General features: G+C 44.5%; 1 protein-coding gene across 2 annotated transcripts; it reads right to left on the bottom strand.

The window, feature by feature from the left end:
- Nucleotides 1–11,425: 11,425 nt before the first annotated feature.
- On the bottom strand, nucleotides 11,426–18,089 carry LOC119647171 (dolichyl-diphosphooligosaccharide--protein glycosyltransferase subunit 4). Of its 2 annotated transcripts, XM_038047976.1 has the most exons (4): nucleotides 17,953–18,089; nucleotides 17,573–17,700; nucleotides 12,123–12,161; nucleotides 11,426–11,662 (listed from the first exon to the last, which is right to left on the bottom strand). In XM_038047976.1, exons 2-4 carry the CDS (start codon nucleotides 17,671–17,673, stop codon nucleotides 11,635–11,637), a joined length of 168 nt encoding a protein of 55 aa, XP_037903904.1. In that variant the 5' UTR covers nucleotides 17,674–17,700; nucleotides 17,953–18,089; the 3' UTR covers nucleotides 11,426–11,634. The 2 variants fall into 2 exon arrangements, with proteins under 2 accessions (XP_037903904.1, XP_037903905.1); XM_038047977.1 differs by lacking the exons at nucleotides 11,426–11,662; nucleotides 12,123–12,161 and having other exon boundaries at nucleotides 17,569–17,700.
- Between the last annotated feature and the right edge of the window lie 9,515 nt (nucleotides 18,090–27,604).

Here is a 27,604-nt window from a genome sequence, read left to right as displayed (position 1 = left end):
CCTGGAACAGCAGTGAGCGAAAGCAATTGACGAGTAAACGTTCATAGATGTGTGGTTAGACCAGGACACTATGCAAGGTACACCCTCAGAAAAAGCCCTCCATATCACGGGGTGTATCGCGAAGGCATGCAAATCGTCGATACCGAGACGTTGTACCTTCCCCAGTAGAAGGCGCAGTTGCTTGTGGAACAGTAAATTGTCAGATCCTCGGTCGGCGTGCCATTCAGCCAAACGAACGACTCAGAGACCAATGGGTAGAATTGGCCAGGAGGTGAACGCACGAGCTTACAAGGAAACTCGAAGAAACCTGAACCTGGCTATACAGCGAAGCAAGAGGGACTAAAATTGATAGACCAGCAGCTTACTCCAAACCATTATACAATTTTATTTTTTATTATGTATATATATATTTCGTAAACAACTTACTCCCTTCATCAGTACAAAGCTATATATTTCGGGAGCAACTTACTTCCTGCATCAGTACAAAGCTACTGACAGTAAGTTGCTCCTGAAATATATATATAATAGAAGACAATATCTAACCTCCAAGAGGGATTGCTTCAAGTAACTCTGCACAAATGCGAATATAGACCCATGGGGAAGCACCTACAAAGTTGTGATGGGGAGATTTAGAGGTCAGACAGCTTCACAAATTACATGTCCCGATCTCCTACTGAAAATCTTTCACGGTTTGTTCCCTCAGAGGAGCACAAGGAGTTACAGTCTATAGATATCTTTAGATGTGACTGTAATACCCCCAGTAACAACGAAAGAATTACTGAAGATTTGGGGTAGGCTGAAAGACAACAAAGCGCCCGGCCTCGACCGTATACCAAACAAAGCCCTTAATCTGACCGTTAAGTCGGTACCAGAAATATTCGTAGAGTTGTTTGAAGCATGCTTGGCGAATGGAATCTTTTCTGAGACATGGAAAAACAAAGGTTATATTGTTGCTTTGACCTGGTGAACCATCTTCCTACAGGCCTATATGTCTATTGGACACTATGGGGAAAATGTTGGAGAGAATAATCTACAGCAGATTGCTCCCGGCTGTAGAGAGCCTCGGAGGCTTATCAGCCGACAATTCGACTTCCGTACGGCCAGATCAACGGTCGATGCCATCAAATTGGTCACTGGCTTAGTTGGAAATGCGATGCACGGAAGGCGTGGTACTAGCAAGTGTTGTGCTGTGATTACCCTTGATATGCAAAATTCGTTCGAATCTGCCAGTTGAAACCTTATAAGGAGGTCATTGGCGGCGATTGGTGTAAGCAGTTACTTAACGGCGCTAGTCGACAGCTAGTTAATAAATAGAAGGCTCTGATACGACACAGGCAATAAAGCCAGGGAATACATTGTCTCCGCGGGTGTTACACAGAGTTCTGTGCTGGGACCGCTAGTGTGGAACATCATGTATAATGATGACCTCAATGTCTCAGTTGCTAGCGAGGCCGCAATAGTGGGTTACGCCGATGGCATAGCGCTGATTGTTGCTGCAAAAGATCTGGTGGATGTGGATTTATATTCATCCCAAGCAATCACTGCTATAAAGAAATGGCTGAAAGATGCAAGTCTTGCACTCGCGGAGAGTAAAACAGAAGCGGTTCTTATCAAGGAAGCGGTGTAAGGACCGATGAGATGGCACGTTTCTATGATGGTCCCGATTCTTCCTCTGATACGCAAATGAAAAACGCCGAAACAGTTAAACAGGTGACGGCAACGATAGGAACAGGTGAAAAAGGGTCGAGGGACCCACAGATTGATTCCCAGCATCAATGTGTAGACGCAGAGAACTCGTGGTGAAATAAACTATGATCTCACGCAGTTTCTCACAGGACATGGCAGTGACCGTAAATACCTCTATAGATTTAAACTGGTCAGCTCACCCAACTAGCTGCGACGGTATTCCGGAAGACCCGGAGCATGTTTCCTTCCATTGTCCTAGATTTGCTGAGAAAATGTAAAGTCTAGAGGGGACATTGGGAGGAACAGTAGCACCGGAAAATATAATTGGGAAAATGATTGCATGCCAGTAGAGTTGGAATGCAGTGAACGACACTATAGGGTGGATTCAGTGCAGATTAAGAGAGACAGAGGAGGCGAAAAAGGCGCGATTACGAATGCAATCGATGGACGAAGGGAGAGGCTGAAGCCATGTCCACCCCGCGACGAAATGCTTTATAGTGGTTCCGCGGGGAAGAGGACAGGAATTAGCGGGTGGTTTTAGTGGGTAAAAGCCCCACAGAACAGAGAAAACCTTAAAAATGAATTATTGTATTAATTTAATTCTAATTCTGGAATCCTAGAAAATAATACTCACATTGTCAACTTGGCCAACCAATAAATTATCCTCTCTACAAAGTCCTCTAAATTAAATATAGCATGACAAAATTTACTAATGTCCAAAATACAATACCGCCCTATTATCGCTTTTGATTTCCTAATTTGATTAGTATGATGAAGCCTCTAGGCCCTACCGAAATTTCCGGCTTCACAAATACAACATGCAGAAATGCAACCGCATTAGTCAAGCCAATATTTATTTTATGAATATATTCGGATAATTTCCACGACTTATTCGGCTATATACATATGAAAATATATACACACATAGCCATCCAAGTTTTCCATGAATTTAAAATTGGTTTAAAATTAAATTTGTTACTCCCCACTATTGCCAATATACCCGATCCTAGCGTTTGACTTTACTACCTCAATCTGCTCCACTGGTCCTTCATCTATCCATCTGTGCCCTACATACGCATTGTTGATAACAAATCAATCTAAACTTGGATGCATTCAGAATTGATTTTTTTCGCGATGGATGGAAAGTATGATGGCATATGGCAAAGCAAGTTCGCGGAAAGAGTTCATATGGGGATACTTTCTTCCATACATGCAGAGGTGCACAGATTGATAAGCTTGGGTTGTATCGTCGGTTCGTTATGTAAGGCCTTTTTGCTATTTACACGTTCATTCCCCCTTTAACAACTGCCCTAATTGGACATCGATTAATTGAAGTGAAAGTTTCCTGAAACTGAATATCGTACAACTCTTTTATTTACGGGAAGGATAGCGCCGTCCCTATACTCACTATAGTACTCATATATTCAATAGGAAAAAACTGCTCTTTGATATATATATGTATGGATATAGGTCGGATCGAAAAAGGTTCGAAGATTGACGAAAACAGGAGAAACTTTTGAAAACCCTAAAACGCCAATATGTACTTATTGGGCAGATTCCATGAAGAGAAGCGAAATTCGTGATCACAGTTGTACAGGGAATAATGGACTGCAAAGTAATATTGCAAAATCGAGGCAAAAAATACTGGGAAATCGGCAGCAAACGAGAAAAATTTTAAAGGCAGGTATCTTTGGAATTTCACAGGATTCGGGAAAAAAATGAAATCTGAAATTGCCAATTCAGATGAAACAAGTCGGGAAGCCGGAAGCTGGACGCTTCTGTTATGAAAGGTTTTGTGTATTTCTTTTATAACGACAATTGAGTGTGCATTTGTCCCATTAGAACGTAGCACGTAATATATGCATATATTATGTGAGAAGGAGGCAATAAAACAAATGAAATCGGGGAAAGCAACAGGACCTGACGACATCGCATCTGAGCTCTGGAAAGCGAAGAGCTGGGACCCAACACTGTGGCTCAGTGAATTCTTTAACCGGGTTATTCAGGAAGGAAGAACACCATCTGACTGGCAAAAAAGTACCACTGTTCCAATATGGAAAAAGAAAGGTAGCCCAGCAGAATGTTCAAATTACCGTCCGATCCGGTTACTTTCCCATACCATGAAGATTTTTTAACGCATTCTTGACAACCGTATTCGCGAAATCGTTGAAATAACCGTGAATCAAGCCGGATTTGTCAAGAACTGCGGAACTACTGACGCAATACACGCTGCGCGGTTACTCATGGAGAAACACCGTGAGAAGCATCGCCCTCTTTACATTGCCTTTCTGGATCTAGAGAAAGCGTTTGACCGTGTACCGCACGAACTCATCTGGTATGCTTTACGACAACACTTCGTGCCAGAAGAACTCGTGCGCTGGGTTCAATTGCTCTACCACGATCCGAAAAGTAAAGTTCGAAGTATGGCGGGTGTATCAAAATCGCTTCGTGTCTCTGTTGGAGTTCATCAAGGAAGTGCCCTCTCACCACTCCTCTTTGTCCTTGTTATGGACACCGTCACACGGGATATCCAACGTCCAGCGCCCTACACATTGCTTTATGCAGATGATGTTTTCCTAGCATCTGATAGCAAAAATGATCTCGAGCAACTTGTTCAAAAATGGAGTGATCGCCTCATGCAACACGGTCTCAGATTGAATTTAAACAAAACTGAATTTTTGACGACCGATCCCCATGAAACAGGCACAATCACTGTTAGCGGTAGTGATCTGTTCAGAACTGAGCGATTTAAATACCTCCGGTCAACGCTATCAGCCAATGGAGAGCTGCGTTATGAAATTGCTTCACGCATTAACGCAACCTGGATGAAGTGGCGTATCACAACTGGTGTCCTTTGTGATCGACGTATCAACGAACGTCTCAAATCTAAAATTTACCGCAATGTCGTCCGTCCCGTCGCTCTCTATGGTTCTGAGTGTTGGCCGACTATAAAAGACAATGAACGGCGTCTTGCGGTAATGGAGACGAAGATGCTACGTTGAACTAGTGGCGTCACACGTTTAGATCACATCCGAAATGAGGATATCCGCGATCGTTATGGGGTTGCACCGATCGTGGAAAAGTTGCGAGAGAGGCGTCTTCGATGGTATGGTCACGCAATTCGTGCAAACGAGAATTCACTTGCCAAGATTGGTCTGAACATCGAAGTCGATGGTAAACGACCAAAAGGCAGACCTAAGCAACGGTGGCTTGATACGCTGGATGGGGATTCAAAAGCCTCGAGGTTGCACCCAGATCAGGCATTCGATAGAGCCAAATGGCGAAGCCGATCACGACGAACCGACCCCGCTTGTCAACGGGACAAAGGCTGAAGAAAAAGAAGAAGATGTGAGAATATGCACATTCAGTCTTGAATTTGCAAAGAAGCGACCACTTTGACCTAATGTAACTTTGGTAGTGATAGCGCGATTTCCATTAAACTTGATAGGATCATGCTCTATGTTATACCTTATGTTGTTCGTGCTGGAATTATTATTAACTTTATTTGAACAGATATCGGTACGTAGGGTATTTCGCAACCTAGACACCACACAGTGGCAGCTTCATGATTTTTTTCAGATTTTAGGGTTGAGTAGTTTCTGAGAATGGGTCCGTTTACCTTTCAAACAAATGTTAAAACTAAGAGCTTCGAAAAATACTGACCGAGACCTTTCATTTGATACCCCGCATGACTATATTTGATGAAAAAAAATGTAGACCCCATTTTGCTTGGAACCCCAAGGTGGGTGGCTTATTCTTATTTTTAACGGATTAGGCCTCGTTTAAGGGGGTCATCCCGTGTGTCCGATCCGCGGAATCGAATTTTTTTTTTTGCATCAATTGTATCTAGTGTAGAATATATTGGCAAAGTGATTTTTTGATATTCGGAGTCATTCGGAAATTGTAGTGTTAAACACGTGATAAGTCACATGCCAGATTTATGCCGATCGCGTAATAAAGCTCGTATTTATCGGTCCGAATGACGTTCGAATGACTTCGCTAAAAGGACAAGAATTGAAGCCAAGGCTGTACATGTGTTTCTTCAAGAAACCTAAGGTTTATGGATTAGGTATAGCAGATTAATGGTCAGTTAAGGTTTTATGGCTAAAAATCGCATTCCACTTTTTAAATGCGTTTTTTTTCGAAACCGCATGTTGAAAATCGACTACCACCATAGCCCAAAATCTATCCAACCAAATTCTTTAAAATTTTCACGACTTATTCAGAACATATTTCTACGGTCCGCAAACTAGGATAATTGCGATTCGTTCAGTAGTTTTTTTTATTCATTGAAGAAGCCGTAAAAAAACACTAAAATCAAAAAAAAAAGTTTAACACGACACCAACAATTTAGTTTTTAATATTTTTTAATAATCCTAGTTTGCGGACTGTAGTTAGGTCTGTACATTAAAATGCCGTTTACTTTTTCTCTAAGATGATCGCAGCGCCATCTAGCGTGGCAGCAGAAAAACACCTTTTTTGAAGATGAGTGGTTAAATTGCTCTGTATTTCAACAACGAACTATGTGATCGGGCTAGAAAAATTACTATGCACGCTCAAGATATTATTAAATCTATGGTGAAAAATTCGTATTTGCATCTTTCGCCAGTTCTTCACAAAAAATTGCTAAAGATAGCCAAAAAAAAAAACAGCCTTCACACGGGATGACCCCCTTAAGTGTTCTAACATCCTGGTGTGGAGTGGCCGTTTTGTTTGCCCTACGTAAATCTTGTCACACTCTGGGCAGGAGATCTTATAAATGCCGGTTTTTTCCGTACACTCTTTTTTGTCCTTGACTGATTGTAATCGGGTCCTAAGTAGGTGTCGTCTGCTGGTCGAGGTGACCCGGAATCCACGTTTATGTAGCCACCTTTTAATGTTCTGCGTCCGACCCGAGTGGGTTAGTGTTATCCATTGCCCAGGTTCTGTATTTACCTCCTTCAAGAGTCTTGAAAGTTGCTGTTTTGAGGCCTGGCATAGTTTCTTTTTGATCCGATTTTCGATGACCTGTTGTATCCATTTTTAAGGTTTTATGTAAACATAAATGCAAAAGAAGGGTGTAAATTTTGTTTTCGTCAAATATAGTCATGAGGGGTATCAAATTAAAGGTCTGGGTTAGTGATTTTCGAAACCGGTCTTAGTTTTGACATTTGTTGGTAGGTGGTATTTTCCAGCTGTGTCAAGCATTCATAGTGGTCACAAAGCTTATTTTAAATCGAGACGACGAAAAGTGGCCAATCCGTAATACCTTGTATGCTTTTGTCATCAATCCTAACGGATCCGTAAGGAATGATATCCGCATAATTTGGACCATCTGTTCGATATTAAGTTAACAGGATTTCCGTAGGTCCTCCGTTTTTCGAGTTTAAAACCCAATCCCTACCTGAAGCCCCTATCTTCCGGTTTCCAAACTTGTTTAATTTTCAAGCTGAGTGGTTAGAGCACAAGGTTGTCGTACGGAAGGTCGCGGTTCAAATCTCGTAATCTCGGGCGAGCGCAATGCTGACCACATTGCCTCCTACAGTGTTCTGTAGTGTACCATTACGGTCTTGAATGAAGTGCTCTAACACACTTCAAGGTCCTGATCCAATATGGATTGTTGTGCCAACGATTATTATTATTTCCGAGTTATCACAATCTCGGCAGATGCCGGATTTTACCTAATACTAGCACTAAGTGCCAAGCATTTAGGCTAGGACGATCCTACCTACCTAAAAACTAAAGGGGCGCTGGTGGTGGTGGCCGGTGGTAGGTCAGTGGGAGAATCCGTCGAGAGCTCCCCGCAACATCGAGCACGTATGCAGAATGGTGTGCTTCTGTATGGTTTGAACCAGACTGTGCGAAAGTCCCAGAACATCAAGCGAAGCCGTCAGGGATTTAGGTACAATACCTGTAGCTGACAATATTATGGGAACTACAACCACGCGCTCGAGACGCCAAATTTCTTTGATTTCCCGAGCCAATGGCTCATAGTTCACCTTCTTCTCCACGTATTTCCGTTCAATGTTGCTATTATATTATGGGGGATAGCAACATCAATAATATACGCGGAGCGACCCGTCTTGTCAACTAACAGTACGTCAGGCTTGTTGTGTGCGGTATGGCGATCAGTCAGAACTTGCCGGTCCCAATACATGCTGTAAGCAGAACTATCAAGTACTGCTTGCGGCTCATATGGGTAAACCGGATATGTTCCCGTGATAAGCCCATGCTTATATGCAAGGTTTTGATGGATAACTTTACATACAGCATTATGCCTGGTGATGTATTGCACCGGTGCCATAGCAGTACAGCCTACTACCAAACCCTATCTCCACCTCCACGTGGTGACCGCTGGGAGCTCTTTCTTGACGAAAAGCTGCAAACGGAGAAGGATGAAGGCGAGTCTCCCGCGCCTAAAAACGGGACAAATTGTACCAACTGGTCTTCCAGGTTGAGGGTTGGGTAGGGCTGACAACCCTACACGGAAAACAACTTGTTACGAAGCCACAACAGGAGCCTCGGATAGGACGGATTTTAAAACGACGGACCCGGCAACGACAAAGGAACAACGATTTGCGCATTTTCTCATGGAACGTGCGCTCCCTGTACAGAGATGAAGCTGATAAGCAGCTAGCCGATACCCTGTCCCAATATAGGGCTGATATAACAGCGTTGCAAGAGATGCAATGGACAGGGACCGGTTTCCTGGAGAAGAGCCACAACACCATATATTATAGCGGTCATCCAGTAAACCATGTGCTCGGAGTAGGTTTCTTAGTCAGCCAAAAAATGAAACCTGCTGTTATCGGCTTTGAAAACATAAGCGAACGGCTATGCACTCTGCGCTTGCGAGGCAAGTTTAGAAATATAAGCCTCATAAACGTTCACGCCCCTGCAGAGGAGACTGCAGAGTCGGAGAAGGATACCTTCTACGAGGCAGTAGAACGAACCCTCGAAGCCTGTCCCAGATATGATATCAAAATCATACTTGGAGATTTTAACAGCCAAGTAGGGAAGGAGCTAGTATTCAGGCGATACGTTGGCTCCCATAGCTTACACGAAAAAACAAATGATAACGGACTGCGGACTATTCAATTAGCAGGGTCACACGAAATGGTTGTTGGAAGTACCTGGTTTGCGCGGAAAGCGGTCCACAAACATACGTGGGCCTCTCCAGACGGGACCACTTTCAACCAAATTGACCACGTGTTGATCGAACGCCGCCACCTCTCAGCCTTGATGAATGTCAGAACATATAGGGGGGCCAATATAGACTCGGATCACTAGCTCGTTGGCATGGTGCTCCGAGCTCGAATAACAATACCACCTAGAATCCCCTCTGACAATCAGGTGAGAGTGAACACTGAAGCCACACACAACCCTCCGCGACACCTATAAGAGGGAAATGGATGCCGCAATAACCGCAGTCAACAGAGGGCCTGGAGATGAAGCATCAACAAATGATCTTCACAACCACCTGAAGAACGTTATCATGGATACGGCCACAAGCATACTTGACCCCAGCCCCGAAAGGAGTCGGAACGGCTGGTTTGACGACGAATGCAAGCTAGCAACGGAACGGTAGAATGCCGCATACCGCGTAATGTTGCATTCCCAAAGAACGCGGGCACGCGCAGAGACTTATCACGAACTCCGTCGAGCGGAGAAGCGACTTCACAGACGGGAAAAGGAAGCCTGGGAGAACCAAGAAGTCTGTGAACTAGAAAAGTACAGGGAGCAACCGCACCAGGCACGGAAGTTTTACCAACAAGTCAGCAGGATGAAGTCTTATACACCTCGATGCTCATCCTGCCGAGACAAAGAGGGAAATCTGATTTCCGACAGAATGGGCATATTAGAGCGATGGGTTGAGTATTTTGATGAGCTACTGAACAACCAGAACATCAGCGAGTTGGAGGTCCCGCCAGCTGAAGACGACGGACAAATACTGCCACCACCAAGTTTAGGAGAAACAGTCCGTGCAATTCATCGGTTAAAAAACCATAAGTCGCCAGGAGCTGATGGAATTACAGCCGAATTGGTTAAATATGGAGGCGACCAGTTACACCAAGTGGTTCATCAACTTGTGCTCAAGGTATGGGACAGCGAATCAATGCCTGACGATTGACAACGAGGCATTATCTGTCTCATACATAAAAAGGGAGATATCACACAGTGCAGCAATTATAGAGGTATCACGTTTCTGAGTACCATCTATAAGATATTCTCCACTATCTTGCTAGGCCGGATAGCCCCATACGCCCAGAACATCATTGGCCCATACCAAAGAGGCTTCACTCCAGGCAAATCAGCAACAGATCAGATTTTCTCTCTGCGGCAGGCGATGGAAAAACTGTTGGAATATGGACAACAGTTGCACCATCTGTTCATCGACTTTAAAGCCGCCTATGATAGCATAGCCAGGGTAAAACTGTACACGGCCATGAGAGAATTCGGTATCCCGACGAAATTAATAAGACTGACTAGGCAGACCCTGACCAATGTTCGAGGCCAGATAAAAGCAGCAGGATCACTCTCAAGACCATTCGACATCAACAACGGTCTACGACAAGGGGATGCGCTATCATGCATCCTCTTTAACTTGGCCCTCGAGAAAGTGATCCGTGATGCTGAGGTGAATGCAAGAGGTACGATCCTCTTCAAGTCCACCCAACTACTGGCCTATGGTGACGATATCGACATCATGGGAAGAACCACCCGAGACGTACAGACTGCCTTCATCCAGATCGAGCAGGCGCTGATTGGCGCGAGATCTTGGGCTGCACATCAATGAAGGCAAGACAAAATATACGGTGGCAACGTCAGCTCCGAAGACGAATCAACCAACAACATCAAACCGCACTGGTCAAACACAAACACAAAGAAGAATAAGGATAGGAGAATACAACTTTGAGATCGTTGACAATTTCTCCTATCTAGGGTCGAAAATCACAACCGATAACAACTACGATGTTGAAATCCGCGCACGGTTGTTGTCAGCCAACAGAGCTTATTTCAGCTTACAAAGACTGTTCCGCTCGAAACGTCTCACCATAGGGTCAAAGCTCTTACTGTACAAGACTATGATCTTGCCAGTCCTCATGTATTCCTCGGAAACTTGGGTTCTTAGCAAGAAAAATTGCGAACTCTTGGCCACGTTCGAGAGAAGAATCCTCCGAAGAATTTTTGGCCCCCTACATGAGGATGGACGATTCCGTAGCCTACACAATGACGAAATCTATGAGCGATATCATGACCGTCCGGTTGTGGATAAAATCCGGCTCAATAGGATGATCCCACCCGGAAAGTCTATAAGGGCAATATCTATGGTAGAAAAAGAAGACGAGGCAGACCCTGCCTAAGATGGAGCGATGGCGTGGGTCAGGACGCCAGACAGCTTTTAGGGATATCGAATTGGTGGACCTCGGCGCAAAACCGGGATGTCTGGAGTTCCTTATTAAGGCATGCCTAGACCGGATACCGGTTGTTGCGCCGTTGATGATGATGATGATGATTCCTGAATGTTTCTTATACAACTTAGCCTTCTTCCTCTATTCGGATGAGTTTTCATGTGTCGTAATCCATTGCTCGAACAAGTGTAGAGCTTCCTTCATCGGTACGCTTGGAAACAGCGCTTTTACGTCGAAGGACGTAGGGTGACACTGCTGCTCACGCTGAATTTTGGATTTTCGCCATTTTTTTAAAGTCATTCTATTAATTTTAGGAGCACGCTAGAAGAAAAAAATGATATTCAAACTTTGTGGAATAGCATTGATATATTATCATCAAACCATTTAGCATATACAAAATTACAGATTAATTTTATGATTTGTGATTTTACAGACTAACTGAAACATGGAGAGTGGAGTGGAGTGGAAAGAAACCAAATAAGGAAATAATTAATTGTAAATGGTGCCACACTTGTAACTCCAGCCTGATTCCCATATACGCTTATTACTTATTTACTTATTTATGCTTGACTGATAACGGCGCCCTGGAAGAGAAAACAAGAAAAAAATGTAAGTTAATTTTGTTCGTAAAACAGTTTGACTATAATATCTCTAGCTATTAAATAGAAACACTTGAATGTTACGTTTGATTTGATGTAAGTAGTATTTGTGTAAAGTGATCCGCTTTAAATACAGTTAGCCAAAATTTTGTGAAATATAGTAAACAGGTGTTAATGGAAAACAAAGAAAAATCAACAAACAGAAATTAAAAGTGCTTCGAATTCTTTGCATGATGTAAAACGGAAGCAAACTGAATTGGTTAAGTTTCACCAAAAAATTTGTCATGATGGAACGAAAATTAGGCAAATAGACTATTGTTAAATATGTAGCACTCTGGGGGCAAACAATTTATCAAAAACTTGAAGCGCAACGCAATCGTGTATGCAAATCCAAGCCGGTGCTTTCCGGCATGTACAAACGCGTTCATTTCTTCAAAATTATTACCTTACATTAGAATTTTTTCTTTTTCGGGTTATTACCGCGCTAAAAGGAAAATCAATAAAACTGTTGAGATCAAAGATTTAAATTAAGAAGAAAAAAAAACAAAAGGGAAAAACGTAACGCAATCTGGAAAATTAAGGGATAAGTGTAACTTTCCAATTAATAATGTTTTGTGTTGGAATATAAAAGGAGGGTGAATGCCCTTGAGCATACGAGTTTACTGCTGGCAAGTATAAACTTAAATAATAGAAACTTATATGGAGGTTGGTATCAGTGGCCGCTCCGAGGAGCCCAATTAGCGGTTCGGTGCGCCGTTTTGATGCCACAAACTCCTAAGACCGTGACTGTTGTTATGGGAGCAGGAAGACAGAGTCCAGCAGCATTCACGAAAGAAACCAGCTCTCCCACCCTGCAGCTAAAAATCTCTCTGAGGTCACCAAAGAATGGTTTACCCAGTGTCCGCAGTCTGACTCTAGCCGGAGCTGGGCAATCGCAGAGAAAGTGCATGAGGGTTTTCCTTCCTTCTCCACAGCTTCGGCAATGCGAATTGTAGGGTATGCCGAGCCTAGCAGCAAGGTCCCCTATGGGCCAGTGCCCCGTGCTTATATGGAGAGAGACAAAAAAGGATTGTGCAGATAGAAACGCTAAAGTAATGAACTTTTTAAACAGTAACCGAGGATAAAACTTTTCTAGATATAAAGATTTGATGATTTTTCCTTGCTTAAAACATGGGTCAATACGTCAGCAACCTAACGTATAGACGTCGCCACTATGCATAAACCATCTCGTTTTCGCCTTATTGACCAGAGCTTGGCCAGAGCTAAAAATATTTTTGAGAATTGTGGGGTCCTAAGTCCGCATCAACTTAATGCCGGAAGATATTTTCAGCTCTGGCCAAGCTCTGGTCAATAAAGCGGATTTGCGCTCAATATAATTCGTAGTCATGTTGTGTTCTGCGAATTATATAAAGGAGCACATAACATCTGCGAGCCGGTTCGGTCACGCTGCTCCCAGGGTAGAAGTGAGGCAGCGTCTGACGATTTGCCTCTGCCCTGGTAAGAAACCGTAAAGCCGTCATCGCCTGAAATTTTTTTAAAGTTTGGGTGCTAAGCCCTAAACGAGGGATCTGTGGACCAAAAAAAGAGGGAGTAAGTTGCTCTCCATTTGGTCCGGTACGGCAAGCTGATGCGGACTTAGGACCCCACAATTCTCAAAAAAATATGAACTTTCAATGATTCTTGTCAAAATTTCACGTAATTTCATCCACTAGTACTTGAGTGGTAATTGTTTTGGTGACTTTATTTTCATTATTAGTAAACAAAAGGACTCTAAGCGATCTTATGTTTTGATTTATCATCGCTACTTGACCTAAAAAATGCTTTATCAACGGTTGGAAAGTGGTTTCCGAATTTAAGAATGGCCATAAGAAAGCTGATGATGGCGAAGCCCTTTGGTTGTCCAAATGAGGTGGCCACACAGGAAAACGTCAAAAAAGTGCACAAAATGATTTTTAATGACCGAAAACTGAAATTACGAGATAAAGCTGACTCTTTAAACATATAAAAAGGCAGTGGATTTCTATTGTATGTCTATAAAGATGTTTTCAAAATGGATGCTGCGGTACTGACATTGGGTCAAAAACAACGTGTTATTGTTTTAGAGCATTTGTTGGAACTGTTCGAACCTAATAAAAAGGACTTCTTGTGTCGGCATGTGACAATAGATGAAACCTGGATGCATTATTACACACCAGCACCCAATAGGCAATCGGCTGAGTGGAGAGAGGCCGGTGAAAGCCGCCCGAAGAAAAGTTTTTGCTAATACCTTTTAGGAACCCCATGGTATCATATTCATGCGTTATTTTCAAAAAAAAAAAAGTTAAACCATCAACAACTATTATTGCATAGCGTTATTGGAACTTTTAAAGGAAAAAATCGTGGCCCTTTTTCATCAAGACAATGTGTTATGTTACAAATCAATGAAAACGATGGCGATGGTAAATGCGGAGACTTCCCTACCCCGTCTGGTTATTATTATGTAAAAAAATATAAGAAAACAACATCAGATATTTTCAGATTTTCCGATTAAAAATAGTGCCTGCAATTTTCCGAGCTCGTCCTCTCTCACCTCCTCTTGTCTATAGAATACTGTCGCAGCAAAACTTGTCGAGCACAGACATTCGCTAGGTTGAATCGTCTAAATCGCGTTTCACATTTCCTTCATTTGATCCGGATCGAGTTGCAAGAACCGTACCATCAAGTATGCTTCTTTTACAAACTTTATCTCTCTCTCATATCGACCCTGAATGTTTTCCGTGACAAGAGAGAATTTGCTGTTGCGCTCGGCAGAAGAGCAGCAAATCGTAATGATTTCGAAATGTACACCCCATCATGAAACCTGCCACGAAACCTCACCGGAGGTTATCTGGTACCATGGGAACCGGGATGGCCCTCTGAGAGCATATGCTCCAGGAGAATTCCTGGAGGATGTGTTCTCGACCCGGTTATTTGCGGTTGGCCCCCTGGTGGGGGTTTCATGGTGGTTGTGGTTATGCCTACATCGCGGGCAGAGCTCCTCGGAGCTCAAGCGTGGAGTTGCGCTGTACAACTCGGGTGCCTATCCTTAGTTGCGGCAGAGCTGTCAGATAGGCCTCGCATCCAGGTATGAATGCTGAGCTTGCACTCAGTATAAACCAGTACCGCTGTGCTAGTCATGGCGGGGCTCTGATTGTGGTCCCAAAATCAATCCGTGTGCGAAGAGGACCATGGGATTATACCTACACGGCAGGCAGGTTAAACCCCCAGAACTTTCAGTGCGTGAATGATGTCAAAAGGCTGGTGGCAAAGTGAAACCGATAATACGGCTTGATCGGAGTCGGTGAAAATTGAAACCAGCGTTGGCGATGAGATGAGGCAGTTGTTCGTCTTTCGCCTATGCCTGGCAAATAGCACGCGAACTGAGTCAGATGGGCATAGAGACCGTTTTCACGCGCCTGTCACAACATTTTGACCGTCAGGCGTGTACTCGAGGCGGGTGTTAAACTGACCGATGAAGTTGAGCTCCCTGGCCCGATAAGGTGAGGCCGTGTCGGAGCGCTAGATCAGCGCGAAAATAAGCAGGCGACACTCGGTGTATATTACGAACTGCCATCCCTCCAGAAAACGGCGAGAAATTCGCGGTCGTAACTGGAATATCGCTGTTCAGCCTCCGAAAGCTTCCTTGAGAAGAAGCCTAATGGAGCCCATGTGCCGTCCGCTTGCTGTTGACCCAAGGCCGCACCGATAGCCCCGTTTGAAGTGGGTCTTTTGGGTTGATGATAGACTAATTGGCAGTAGAAGCGATGCCTTGCTTGTAATGCTCAAACGCGGAGTCAGCCTCAATTATCCAACTGATTTTGAGTTCTGGTGGAAGAAAATCGTTCTTGCTAATGTGGTAGCCAGTGAATACGACTTCAGACAGGCCGATTTGACATCTGTCCCAGTTTAATTTGAGCTTGGCTGCCTGTAGGAGCAAAAAAATCCCTCGAGGTGACGCTGCTGTTCTTCCTGGTCGTGTGCGGAAATCAGAATCTCGTCTTAATTGCTGCGGTCGAAATCCAGTTTCTTGAAGAGGTAGTTTAAAGTCCGCTGCAGTATTTGAGCTGCATTTCTCAGCCCCATTGACATGCCTACGAACTCAAACAGGCTGAAGGGCATGATGACGGCTGTTTTGCAGACATCCTCGGAAGCGGTCGAAATATGGTAGAAGACTCGTTGCAGGTTGATGACCGAAAAAAACGATCTTCTATTATGGACAGTGGATACCGATCCGAGCGGGTAATCGAGTTTAGTTCTTGGTAATCACCCGTAGCACACCACTTGCCGCCAGCCTTGGACATTATATGCAGAGGGCTGGCCCTCTTACTCGAAGAAAGCCGAATAACACCGCGCTCCAACATGCGATGTGGTGTCTCCCGCGAGGCAAAAAAGCAGTCTTTGAGAACCGATAATTTGTCAATATTTGTACACCGGAATTTTACGAAGTCTCAATTGAAAAGAGTCGGTGCTGATGATATGAATTTGTGGAGCGGGGCCGAGCGCGCAAATCAGGGGAAGACTGGTGAGGTCATCGAGGAAGCAATGGTGCCGTAGGTCAATTATTAACCCGTGGTGCTTGAGTGCGTCGGCTCCGAGGATGACTGTGTGAACACGAGCGATGACGAATGGCTATTGGGATGGCCAGCGCAGGCCAAGGTCCAAGATGAGGCGGTAAGTGCTGAATATGGTGATGGGCGTTCCTTAGGTTCCTGAAGCACAAGACTTTGTTTGGTAAATAGTCTGGCGTGAGTCGCTTCGCAATAATGGAGGACACGAAGCCGGAGTCCACCAAGAAACGAGTTGGAGTGCAGTTGCGATCCGTAGATACGGCTTTCAGAGGAAGCGCCGGCGTTGGTCGCCGAATATATTGCCAGCAACCTTAGTTTTCCGACGTGCCCGTAGATTTAGCCAGGTAAAGAGAACGGCTGATTGCAACGTTGGGCCAGGGCACTGAATTCAGTATGATACCAAGAGTAACGGGTCCTTTGATCCGGCCAGGTGTTGCGTAAGAGCGACCGCGGTCGCTGCGTAGCGCCTTTGTAATAGTCCGCGTGTCAGTCTGGGAAGCTGCGCGATGGCCACACGTAAATCCGAGAGTTCCACAGCGGTCTGCTCCGGCGACGGGCTTGGTGAAGTGTAACTTGATTGTTGGGTGTACTGATGTCAGGTACCCATAATAGAAGGACCCACGTCGTGTGCCTCATTAGCAACTGTGGCGAGTTCCTCCAGTGCCTGGTTTTTAATGATCCGTGTCGGATTACTCGGCGTGTTTGTTGCGGCAGAAAATCGAGCCATTCTATGCGCAGACATCATTACTGACGCGCGTACTGGGCAAAGTACGCAAGTGACACAAAAGCTGAGAGGAGGCCTTTGCGCCTGAGCTCGACGCCTGGAAGCAGCTAGCGCAGTGGCAATATAACGTTCAAATTTTCTTTGACTTGAGAGAGCCACACTACAGTTCGTTATCAATTATTCAGAACACGGTACAAAATATTGTCTGAATCTGAAGTTCCAACGAAACTGATTAGACTCATCTGAATGACAATGAGTCCGTCTAACGATCAAGTGGAAGTAGACTGACACCGAATATAGCTCCCTCGCTTTGAGCCACCATGTATGGTATATAAAATGTTAACTCAGCGTAAGTGAAACGACTCTTCACTCGAATGGACTGAGGATTCTAGCGTATACCATCGTTGTAGCAGTTGGAACATACCAAGACCCTTTCCTGACCACGGCATTGTCCAAAATCATGTACATATTGAAATGGTAGAAGCAACCACATTGCAACGTATATTTCCCAATTATACTATATCATATATTTCTTTGCTGCATGAAAATATTAATGCAAAAGGACCCAAATATGTCGCTCCTTACCTGCCCATATTGGCATTGATGTAGTGATACGCCACCACCAACAGGAACAGGAAAACTCCCAAAACGTTAGAGAACACAGCAAGTTGTACATCGGTGATCATTTTGCTTCTTCGATCTAGTCAGGGAACCTGCAAGGAGGAGGAGGAATCATAAATCGTTTTATATCAGAATCGTAGGCCCACAATCAGCATGCAATCATGTCACCCACAACAATGTACACGTCATCTGCAAAGAGTTCTAACGTGCATTTTTACTTCCCGTCTGCACTTAGAACAAATAAACGTGTTGCCTTGTAACCTGCTATGCGGCTGGTATCCGGCAAAAAATTTCAATGTTTTCTTATATTCTAAATGGTTGAAGAAACCAAGAAACAAACTTACTTGGAATCGGAATTTCGCCGGCGACTTGACAGCAGACGTGTTTACTTGGTCTTAAATTGACAATTCAGTAGGAAAACGACGTCAACGTTTCGAGTATCGAAATTTAATTATATTAAACAGGGAACCGCTGTTATCAAACCATATAAAAGTCTAGTTGAATGCTTTTCGAGGTTTGTAATACTTTTGAAATTTGTTAATATACACTATCGAACAAAATAAAGTGCAAACATTCATTGCAAAATCAGAACGGTTTTTATGAGAGATAACTTACCAATGCACTGTTACATTTTATTTATAAAATGCGAATTCCCCTTAAAATAAAATTGGAATATAAAATTTCAAACTATGGACTTCTTAGCAAGCTAAAATCGAAACAAACACATTATTACTATTATTCTGTTAAGGGAAAGTCGCACCGCGTCCTTGAAGAACTATTGTGCCCCTTTTACTGGTTATAGTGTACCTGTTGATGATAGTATCTCAAGCAGGCCTGTAACCGTTAGGAACTTTAGTATGTTCCCCACTTCCAGATGTTTCAGCTTTGCATCTGGTATTAAATGTTCTCCCAGATGTCTCGACCTACTTTGCACAAGTGCCGGACACTGTCCCAGGACGTGCATAGAGGTTTCGTCCTCCTCCTCACAGAACCTGCAGGCAGTGTCCGTAGATATCCCTAGCTTCCCTAGGTGATAGTTCAGCCGACAATGACCAGTGAGAATTCCCACTATGATTCGGGGGTTCTTTTTGGTGAGGTTTAAGCAATCCTTTGTACGCATGGGTTCGTATCCCCCAATTGCCAGTTTGTCTTGTTACTCCAACGTGTTTCAAACTTCTTATCGAAGTGAAACCTCGTTGTCATGTTGTCCCTCGGTATCAGTAATTCGGGATACCGCCTAGAAAGGATATCAATTTTCCTTCGATTTAGGCAGCTCCCCGCCTCACTCATATTCCCGGCCATCCTGAATATTGATCTCCTTGCCTGCATCTGTATGTGCAGATGGAGAGGGGTTAATCCCAGAAGGACCTCCAGGGATGCCGTTGGGCATGTCCCACTGCCCCACTGATACACACGCAAGCCAGCCTTTGGAGTTTATGTAATTCCCTGGCTTGTGTGCTGAGTTGGGTTCTTTCTGCCCAGATTACCGCTCCATAGGTAATCATTGGGCTTACTATTGCAGTATATATCCAAAGTAGTATCTTCGGGCTGCAACCCCATTTTTTGTCCTGCTATGGATCTGCAAGTCATCAGAGCCCTTGTGGCTTTTCGACAAGTGTTTCCGACATGTGTCTTCCAGAGTAATTTTTGGTCTAGCGTGATTCCCAAATATTTGACCTCTGTTTCTCGTTTCACCTCCATATCATGTAATGTTATGGCTTTCAGGTGATCCAGCTTACGCCTCCTAGTGAATGGTACTATGGTGGTTTTGGTTGGGTTGATCCGCAGTCCCACCTTCCTGCACCAGGCACTAGTAACCCTTAATCCAGTTTGGATTTTATCACATAGGGTATCTTCATATTTGCCCCTACAGATTAGAACAATGTCGTCCGCGTAGCCCTGGACTTGTATTCCCCCCTGGACTCCACCCTGTGGACAGCCTTGAGTGGTGTTCATGATAATAGAATTGGTACCTGTTTGTACCTCTATTTGTCTGCTTTCTAGCATTTTACCCGTCCAGAGTGCCAGGGTGTTTCCCACTCCTTTGCGGCTCAGGGCATCCTGTATCTCTGTGTGCGATGTCTTGTCGAATGCTCCTTCGATATCCAAAAACGCGCACAGTGCAATTTCTTTTGTTTCTATGGCGTCCCGTAGTACCTCTATCAGCTGATACAGAGCAGTTTCAGTTGACCGTCCTGCCCGGTAAGCGTGTTGGCAGTGATGTAGGGGATTACGCTTTAGAACGTTAGTTCTAATATAGTTGTCTATGACCTTCTCCACTGTTTTGAGTATGAACGATGTTAGGCAGATTGGTCTGAAAGATTTAGGGTGAAAAGGATCCTTTTTACCCGCTTTCGGAATAAAGACCACTTTTGCCCGTCTCCATGCCCTTGGTATGTAGCCCAGTGCTATGCTCCCCCTTTACCACCCTCAGAAGAGACTCTAAGATAATTCCTAGGCCTCTCTGGATAAGTGCTGGGAAAATGCCATCTACTCCGGGAGATTTCATTGGTTGAAAAGTTCCCACTGTCCATCTTAGCTTAGCTTCTGAGCATACCTCTTTTGCTAGTTTCCAGCTCTCTTTCCTTCCCCTTTTATTCGTTGTTGGGGTGTCAGGCAGACTGTTGTCGCCTGCCGCCGAGGGGTAGGACCCCGGGAAATGAGTTCTGAGAAGCAGGTGTACCCTGTCCTCCTCATTCTCGGTGAATGTCCCATCTTCCTTTTTCAAGCAGACAGAGGATATTCCTCCGTCTTTGGCTACAGCCTTGTACAGCACATAGTTCTACATTCGCACTCGGGCAAAATAAGGTCCAAAATATGCTTTTGTCAAGAGCACATTGTTCCTAAAAAATCTAAAAAGAGTATTGTGATTAAACATAAAGGTAATATCACATTTATTAGATTAAGTTCCATAAAATTCCATTCGGGATCGTTGGGCTTGTAGGTTTTTGCAATGAAGCCGCTGCCGAAGGAAGCGAACAATTTGTTAATAAATGATCGTGGTAGTGGGTAAGGATATGAAAATTTGGCAACAAAATATAAAATTTCCATTTTTGGAGCAAGAAAAATATAAATTACCCAAAACGACCGAAAGTTTTAACAAATTGTGTGGGCGAAAGCGGAAAACTACTGCAGGAATGAGGATTTATTTTTTCCAAAAAGAAGCCTCTATTCTAATCTACTACGTACAACCGACATTAGAAAACGACTCTTATTTGCAAAAAAAATATATTAACATACCTGAATCGTTTTGGGATAGAATAATTTGATCGGTTGAATTAAAATTTGAGTTGAAAAATTAAAAAAAAAAAGAAGGAGTGTGGCGTGAGCCTTCTCAGGAATTAAAAACCCAAGAATATTACAGCCCCGGTTAAATGGTTCCTTATGGGGATGCTTCTCTGCCGCAGGGGTCGGACAGCTGGCGAAAATTAACTCAAAAATAACTAGAGCGCATTATGTAAATATTTTAAAACAAAACCTCACGAAAAGTACAGATGACTTATGCTTGGGTGTTTATATTTTCCAACAAGATAATGATCCCAAGCACATGAGTAAAATTGCAAAACAGTTTTTTTATCGAAAGCGGCACTTCTTTTTCTTCAGCCTTTGTCCCGTTCACAAGCGGGGTCGGCTCGTCGTGATCGGCTTCGCCATTTGGCTCTATCGAATGCCTGATCTGGGTGCAATCTCGAGGCTTTCAAATCCCCATCCAGCGTATCAAGCCACCGTTGCTTAGGTCTGCCTTTTAGTCGTTTACCATCGACTTCGATGTTCAGACCAATCTTGGCAAGTGAATTCTCGTTTGCACGAATTGCATGACCATACCATCGAAGACGCCTCTCTCGCAACTTCTCCACGATCGGTGCAACCCCATAACGATCGCGGATATCCTCATTTCGGATGTGATCTAAACGTGTGACGCCACTAGTCCAACGTAGCATCTTCGTCTCCATTACCGCAAGACGCCGTTCATTGGCTTTTATGGTCGGCCAACACTCAGAACCATAGAGAGCGACTGGACGGACAACATTGCGGTAAATTTTAGATTTGAGACGTTCGTTGATACGTCGATCACAAAGGACACCAGTTGTGGAACGCCACTTCATCCAGGTTGCGTTAATGCGTGAAGCAATTTCATAACGCAGCTCTCCATTAGCTGATAGCGTTGACCCGAGGTATTTAAATCGCTCAGTTCTGGGCAGATCACTGCCGCTGACAGTGATTGTGCCTGTTTCATGGGGATCGGTCGTCAAAAATTCAGTTTTGTTTAAATTCAATCTGAGACCGTGTTGCATGAGGCGATCATTCCATTTTTGAACAAGTTGCTCCAGATCATTTTTGCTATCAGATGCTAGGAAAACATCATCTGCATAAAGCAGTGTGTAGGGCGCTGGACGTTGGATATCCCGTGTGACGGTGTCCATAACAAGGACAAAGAGGAGTGGTGAGAGGGCACTTCCTTGATGAACTCCAACAGAGACACGAAGCGGTTTTGATACACCCGCCATACTTCGAACTTTACTTTTCGGATCGTGGTAGAGCAATTGAACCCAGCGCACGAGTTCTTCTGGCACGAAGTGTTGTCGTAAAGAATACCAGATGAGTTCGTGTGGTACACGGTCAAACGCTTTCTCTAGATCTAGAAAGGCAATGTAAAGAGGGCGATGCTTCTCACAGTGTTTCTCCATGAGTAACCGCGCAGCGTGTATTGCGTCAGTAGTTCCGCAGTTCTTGACAAATCCGGCTTGATTCACGGTTATTTCAACGATTTCGCGAATACGGTTGTCAAGAATGCGTTCAAAAATCTTCATGGTATGGGAAAGTAACCGGATCGGACGGTAATTTGAACATTCTGCTGAGCTTCCTTTCTTTTTCCATATTGGAACAGTGGTACTTTCTTGCCAGTCAGATGGTGTTCTTCCTTCCCGAATAACCCGGTTAAAGAATTCACTGAGCCACAGTGTTGGGTCCCAGCTCTTCGCTTTCCAGAGCTCAGATGCGATGTCGTCAGGTCCTGTTGCTTTCTCCGATTTCATTTGTTTTATTGCCTCCTCGACTTCAGTTGCGCTGACTGGTGGAACTGCTCGAAATGTCGGCAATGATTGTGGAAGTGGAGGATGAGCAAATTCTTCAGTTGAAATCTGCTCGAAGTATTCTCGCCATCTATCCGTTGCGGCTCGACGGTTGGTAAGCAAAGTGCCGTTCTTGTCATTAACACAACAGAAGTGTTCGATATCCTGTGTGCGTTCATCACGGCTTTTAGCAAGTCGATACAGATCTCTCTCGCCATCCCGAGTGTCCAGTTTATCGTAAAGATTTTTGAAATGGTTCGCTCGGGTGACAGCGACCGCTTTCTTTGCTTCCCGGTTGGCATTCTTATAAATTTGCCAATTAGCAGGCGTTTTATCGTCGAGAAATTTGTGGTAGAGGCGTTTCTTTTCACGGACCTTCATTTCAACATCATCATTCCAAAGCCAAGTATCTCGGTTGATGTACCGCTTACCGGGCTGGGTGACCCCGAGGATTGCAGAGGCCGCTTTGTGGATCGTGTCTTTCATTTGGTTCCATGATTCTTCCACATTCGTAATGGTTGGCAATTGTATGAGTGAGACCGTTTCTTCTTTCTCCTCACCAAACCGCCACCATTTAATGCGCGGCGGGCCAGTGCGTTCCTCACGCTGTTTTATCGGTGGCTTAATTCGCAGGACGGCAATCAACGGCCGATGTTGAGGTGCGATGGTCTCATAGGGAACGACTTTGCAATCAGTGACAGTGGTAAAATGTTGGCGTCTTATGAGAATATAGTCGATTTGCGTTTTATTGTTCCCACTATAAAATGTGGGAAGGTGAGACAATCGTTTGATGAACCATGTATTCATAAGTACAAGGTCATGGGTGTCCGCAAAATCGATTATACGCTCGCCACCTTCATTGCGCGCTCCGAACCCCTTTCCCCCATGGCACCTGTTACCGTCTGCCTTTTCACCCACATGACCATTAAGGTCGCCGGCAATGATTATGTAATCGTCAGCAGGCACGTGACAAGTCTTTTCATCCAGAAGTTGCCAGAAGGCATCTTTCTCGGCATCAGGTCGGCCTGTCTGTGGTGCATACGCGGTGAAGAAGTGAATAGTGTGGTCAGCTGATATAATGGTGAGCTTCATCAGCCGATCATCAAATCGTTCGACTTCTTTAATGGCATCACGGAAACCCTCTGAGATGGCAATGCCAACACCATATTGAGTGTGTGGGTTACCAAAATAGAGAAGTTTGTAGCCATTTTTACCGCGTTCGCGTTCAATGTCGCAGCTTTTGGCACCAGACCATCGGGTTTCTTGCAGAGCGCAGATGTCAATGCACCTTATCCGAAGGGCTCTTGCGAGTTCCTGCGTCTTTCCAGTTAGGGTACCAACATTTAGCGTGCAGACACGTATTTGTTTTATTCGTTGTGTGCGGACTAAGTTGCTTACGTCCTGACGCGGTCCACGCAGTGAACAGCCTAAAGCCCTTTTAGCTGAAGAGGCTTACAGATCCTCTTTGAAAGTGGTACATAGCCTAAGGAACCATGAAATCTCGGAGGAGGTCATAATGATGAGATGACATGATCAACGTTGATGTGCAGAGGCGTGCCAAAAATGGAGATATGACCCGCGCGATGGTGAGGGGCTGAAACTCCTTGGGAACCATGCAAGAGTATATCGATCAATAATGGCAAGGCGACTCCCGCAGCCTCCGCAAAGAGAAAGCTTGATGACATCCACGTGGATGTGATTGAAATGAGTGCTAGGCATTTAAAACTCTGCTCTGTTCTGGCGGTACACCTTTGAGGGCTGGTATGGCACACATTGCTTGGCCCAGTTCAAGACGTCCTTGCGGAAATTCGATTAAGAGAACCTAAATGCTATACGCTTAGCTGTGATCCGACCGCTGGGTTGGGTCAGTTCGTGAACGGCGTGAAAAATGTAGCGGCGAAGTGAGCCCAGTAAATACGACTAGATCGTGCCTATAAGCTTCCTGTAATAGACAGCGTGGTATAATAATTAGTTACGGCGAGCATGCGGACGAAATTCTGCTTCCTGAAGAGGTGGTTTTAAGTCCTCTGCAGTGTTTGAATTGCACTCTTCAACCTCAATGGCATGCCCACGAACTTAAACAGGCTGAAGGGTGTAGTGAAGGCTGTTTTGCAGACGTCCGCGGGAGCGGTAAAAGGCTTGATGACCGAGAATATCGAGTTGCTAGTCTCCTGGAACAGATCCTTTATGATGAGCGGTGGGTATCGGTCCGGGCGGGTGATCGAATTTAGTTGTCGGTAATCACCCGTAGCGCGCCACTTGCCACCAGCTTTGGCCACCATGTGCAGAGAGGGCTGGCCCACTGATTTGAAGAGATAATTTGTGATCACTACTGTTAGTAGAGGGTCTGAGCTTCAAACCATTTTGAAGGTGCCGGAAAAAGGTCTGAAATTTGGACGAATCCTGGCAGCAAATTTAAACGCTTATATCTTCGTTAATATTGAGAATTGCGCGAAAAGGAGCTTAATTTGTGATCACTCCTGTCGAGGGAGGGTCTGAGCTTCAAAATAAGGTAGGTTGGGGGGTGTGGGTGCCGGAAAAATTTCTGAAATTTGTACAAATTCTGGCAAAAACTTCAAACGTTTATATCTCCGTTAATATTGAGAATTTCGCAAAAAGGAGTTTAATGTGTGATCGTACTGATCACACATTAAGCTCCTATTGGAGGAGGGTCTGAGCTTCAAAATGGTATATAGGTTGGGGGGTCTGGGTGCTGGAAAAATTTTTGAAATTTGGACGAATCCTGGCATAAACTTTAAACGCTTATATCTCCGTTAATCCATTCGTCTAGTACCAGAGGTGGGGGAGGGGTAAGTAATTCTGGACCAGACTTAAAAAATACACCTATGCCAGCCAACGTTCCTTTAATTCGGTTCAAATTGGCAGAGTTAGCGTTTGTATCAATCTCATTTGCGATTTGCGTTGAAGATTCTTCTGTATTCCGGTCACTCGCTGTTGTGTGCAATTTGATTATTATCCACACCCTACACTCCCTTGCACAGTAAGGAATTTATGTCAACTATACGGTCCTTGCTGTTGTGACCTTCTGCTCCGTATCATCTGAATGCTTCGACCTGTCATTCGAGCATGTGCATAGCTTCACAAGAAAAATGTCGCATCAGTGCCACCTGCTCCTGCTCCGAACACAGCCTATTTTTATTCTCCCTTTGCCAGCAGTGTGGCTGTTACCTCGAAGGTTTGCCTTATAATGGGGGTTTGTGTTTCACGGTAAGTTTTCCATGGCGTTTTCACTGGTGACTCTTGCAGTCTGAAAATCGGCTTTGTGGTAATCTCATATTTGTTTATCCATTCAGGCTATAGTGGGTTTCGGCCTAATAGCTCCCATGACCGCTTCCTGTCCTAAGGACTTTCCGATTTGGCTCAAGAATTTGTCCACGGTTATATCCTTGGGGTTTTTTATCTCCAAAATAACGTCTGCTTTCTGCGACAGTCTAATGCGGGCTGGTCACTGCATTTTACATCGCTCGGGTGGTTTGGGGTCGAAGCTATATTCTTTTGCGTGTCCTCCCTGGGGGAAGTGCTTTCATTTGGGAAGGTTTGTGTCAGCGTGGATCGGGATTAGGGAAGAATCAAGCTTCTTCTGAATGAGTCCATCAATAAAACCAGTTCTAGTCTGTGACGCTAGATGCCACAGTAGTGGAGGTTCCCACTGATGAGGCACAGCGGTCATTGGATATCGACGGCCGGAAGCCCGCTTGCTCACTCTCAAAAACCGTCGGTATTCGGTTTCAGAAGCCCTGTACCGTAACTTTATTTCTCCTCATCTCTTCCATGTTAGGTTTTATAGTATTCTGGGGATCCTTCCGATAGCTAATTTTTATCCACGGTTCGTTGTTCCCTCCTATCCGGCTTGCGCATAAGCCTACCTATACACGCACATCTCTGGATGCGTACATGTGCGTGCCAAGAAGACTATCCACAGGAGAAGCAGCTTCAGCGGCCAAGGGGCTTAGAATCTCGTTGTGCACCTTTCGGGTAGGGACGAGGTAGGTAAGTGGCCCGAGATTGGTATTGGTGTGTCACTGTCGCCTAAATGGTTTTCTTGTGTGTGTTTCTTCATTTTATGCCAGCAGGAAACGGAGCGCATCCGAAAGATTGATCTTGGATGCATCTATTTATTTGCTTCTCACTTCCTAGGAGAGCAAACGTGGATCTATTGCCGAGAATGTTGGGCGTGTTCGTTTCCGCCAAGTTTCCCATAGAGGAATTTGCCTTTGGTTCCCACTGGGATGTGCCGAGCCATGAACAGCTGTGCAATGTCTGTTGTAATGACAGATGCTGCCATGTGCTTTCAGCAACTTGCTGCTATGCATCGCATCATATATACGGCACCAGCCGTTATGCGCAGAATTTTGCTCGCGCAATTCCCGTCGCGGTGGAACGTGTGCAAGACTTTTCCGTCTCCATAAGATTTCAAAGAATGTGCTGGGAGTCAAAACTTCTGTGTATAGTGTTCTTGGGCGTGCCCATAACACATTCGCCGAGTGTTAACTTATCCGCAAGAGGGGATGTTGTTTGTTGGGAGATTTGACAACTTCAAACAGACCGTAGATACACACTTAAGGTTCAAAGAAGCTGGAGGAAAAGATTGCAATGTGTAGAACAAATTATTTGCAATTTTGGTCGAAGACAACTTATCGATAGCGCTGGCGTTATAGTCAAAAGTATGCTATTCGCCCGTCTGAAATAGTCATTGTGAGCCGTATTGGTGGGCTCCAGATAATACACCAACACTTCCTTTAAGTCGGGATTAAGGCTATCTTTGACGTAAGTTGTAGTAAAGACAGAATTTTAAATGGAGGGAAATTATAAAAAACTTAAGCTAGATTTTTGAGTGTGAAAGAGCTGTTTTCGCAAATTAATAGCCGTTAATCCCCCCTTTCTTCACAAGTGAAACAAGATA

The sequence above is a fragment of the Hermetia illucens genome, chromosome 1, assembly GCF_905115235.1.
Source record: "Hermetia illucens chromosome 1, iHerIll2.2.curated.20191125, whole genome shotgun sequence".
Taxonomy (NCBI): Eukaryota; Metazoa; Arthropoda; class Insecta; order Diptera; family Stratiomyidae; genus Hermetia; species Hermetia illucens.
The sequence above is the reverse complement of the archived record's forward strand: the minus strand, read 5'-3'. Positions and strand labels throughout refer to the sequence as shown.

Bases quoted from the DNA above. Each gene is read 5' to 3' on its own strand.
- LOC119647171 (XM_038047976.1), bottom strand. From the start codon at position 17,673: ATGATCACCGATGTACAACTTGCTGTGTTCTCTAACGTTTTGGGAGTT. The intron at 12,162-17,572 runs GTAAGGAGCGAC...TTTTCCTTTTAG, and splicing joins ATCAATGCCAATATGGGCAG to CGCGGTAATAACCCGAAAAA. The intron at 11,663-12,122 runs GTAATAATTTTG...TTTCTCTTCCAG, and splicing joins AGAAAAAATTCTAATGTAAG to GGCGCCGTTATCAGTCAAGC.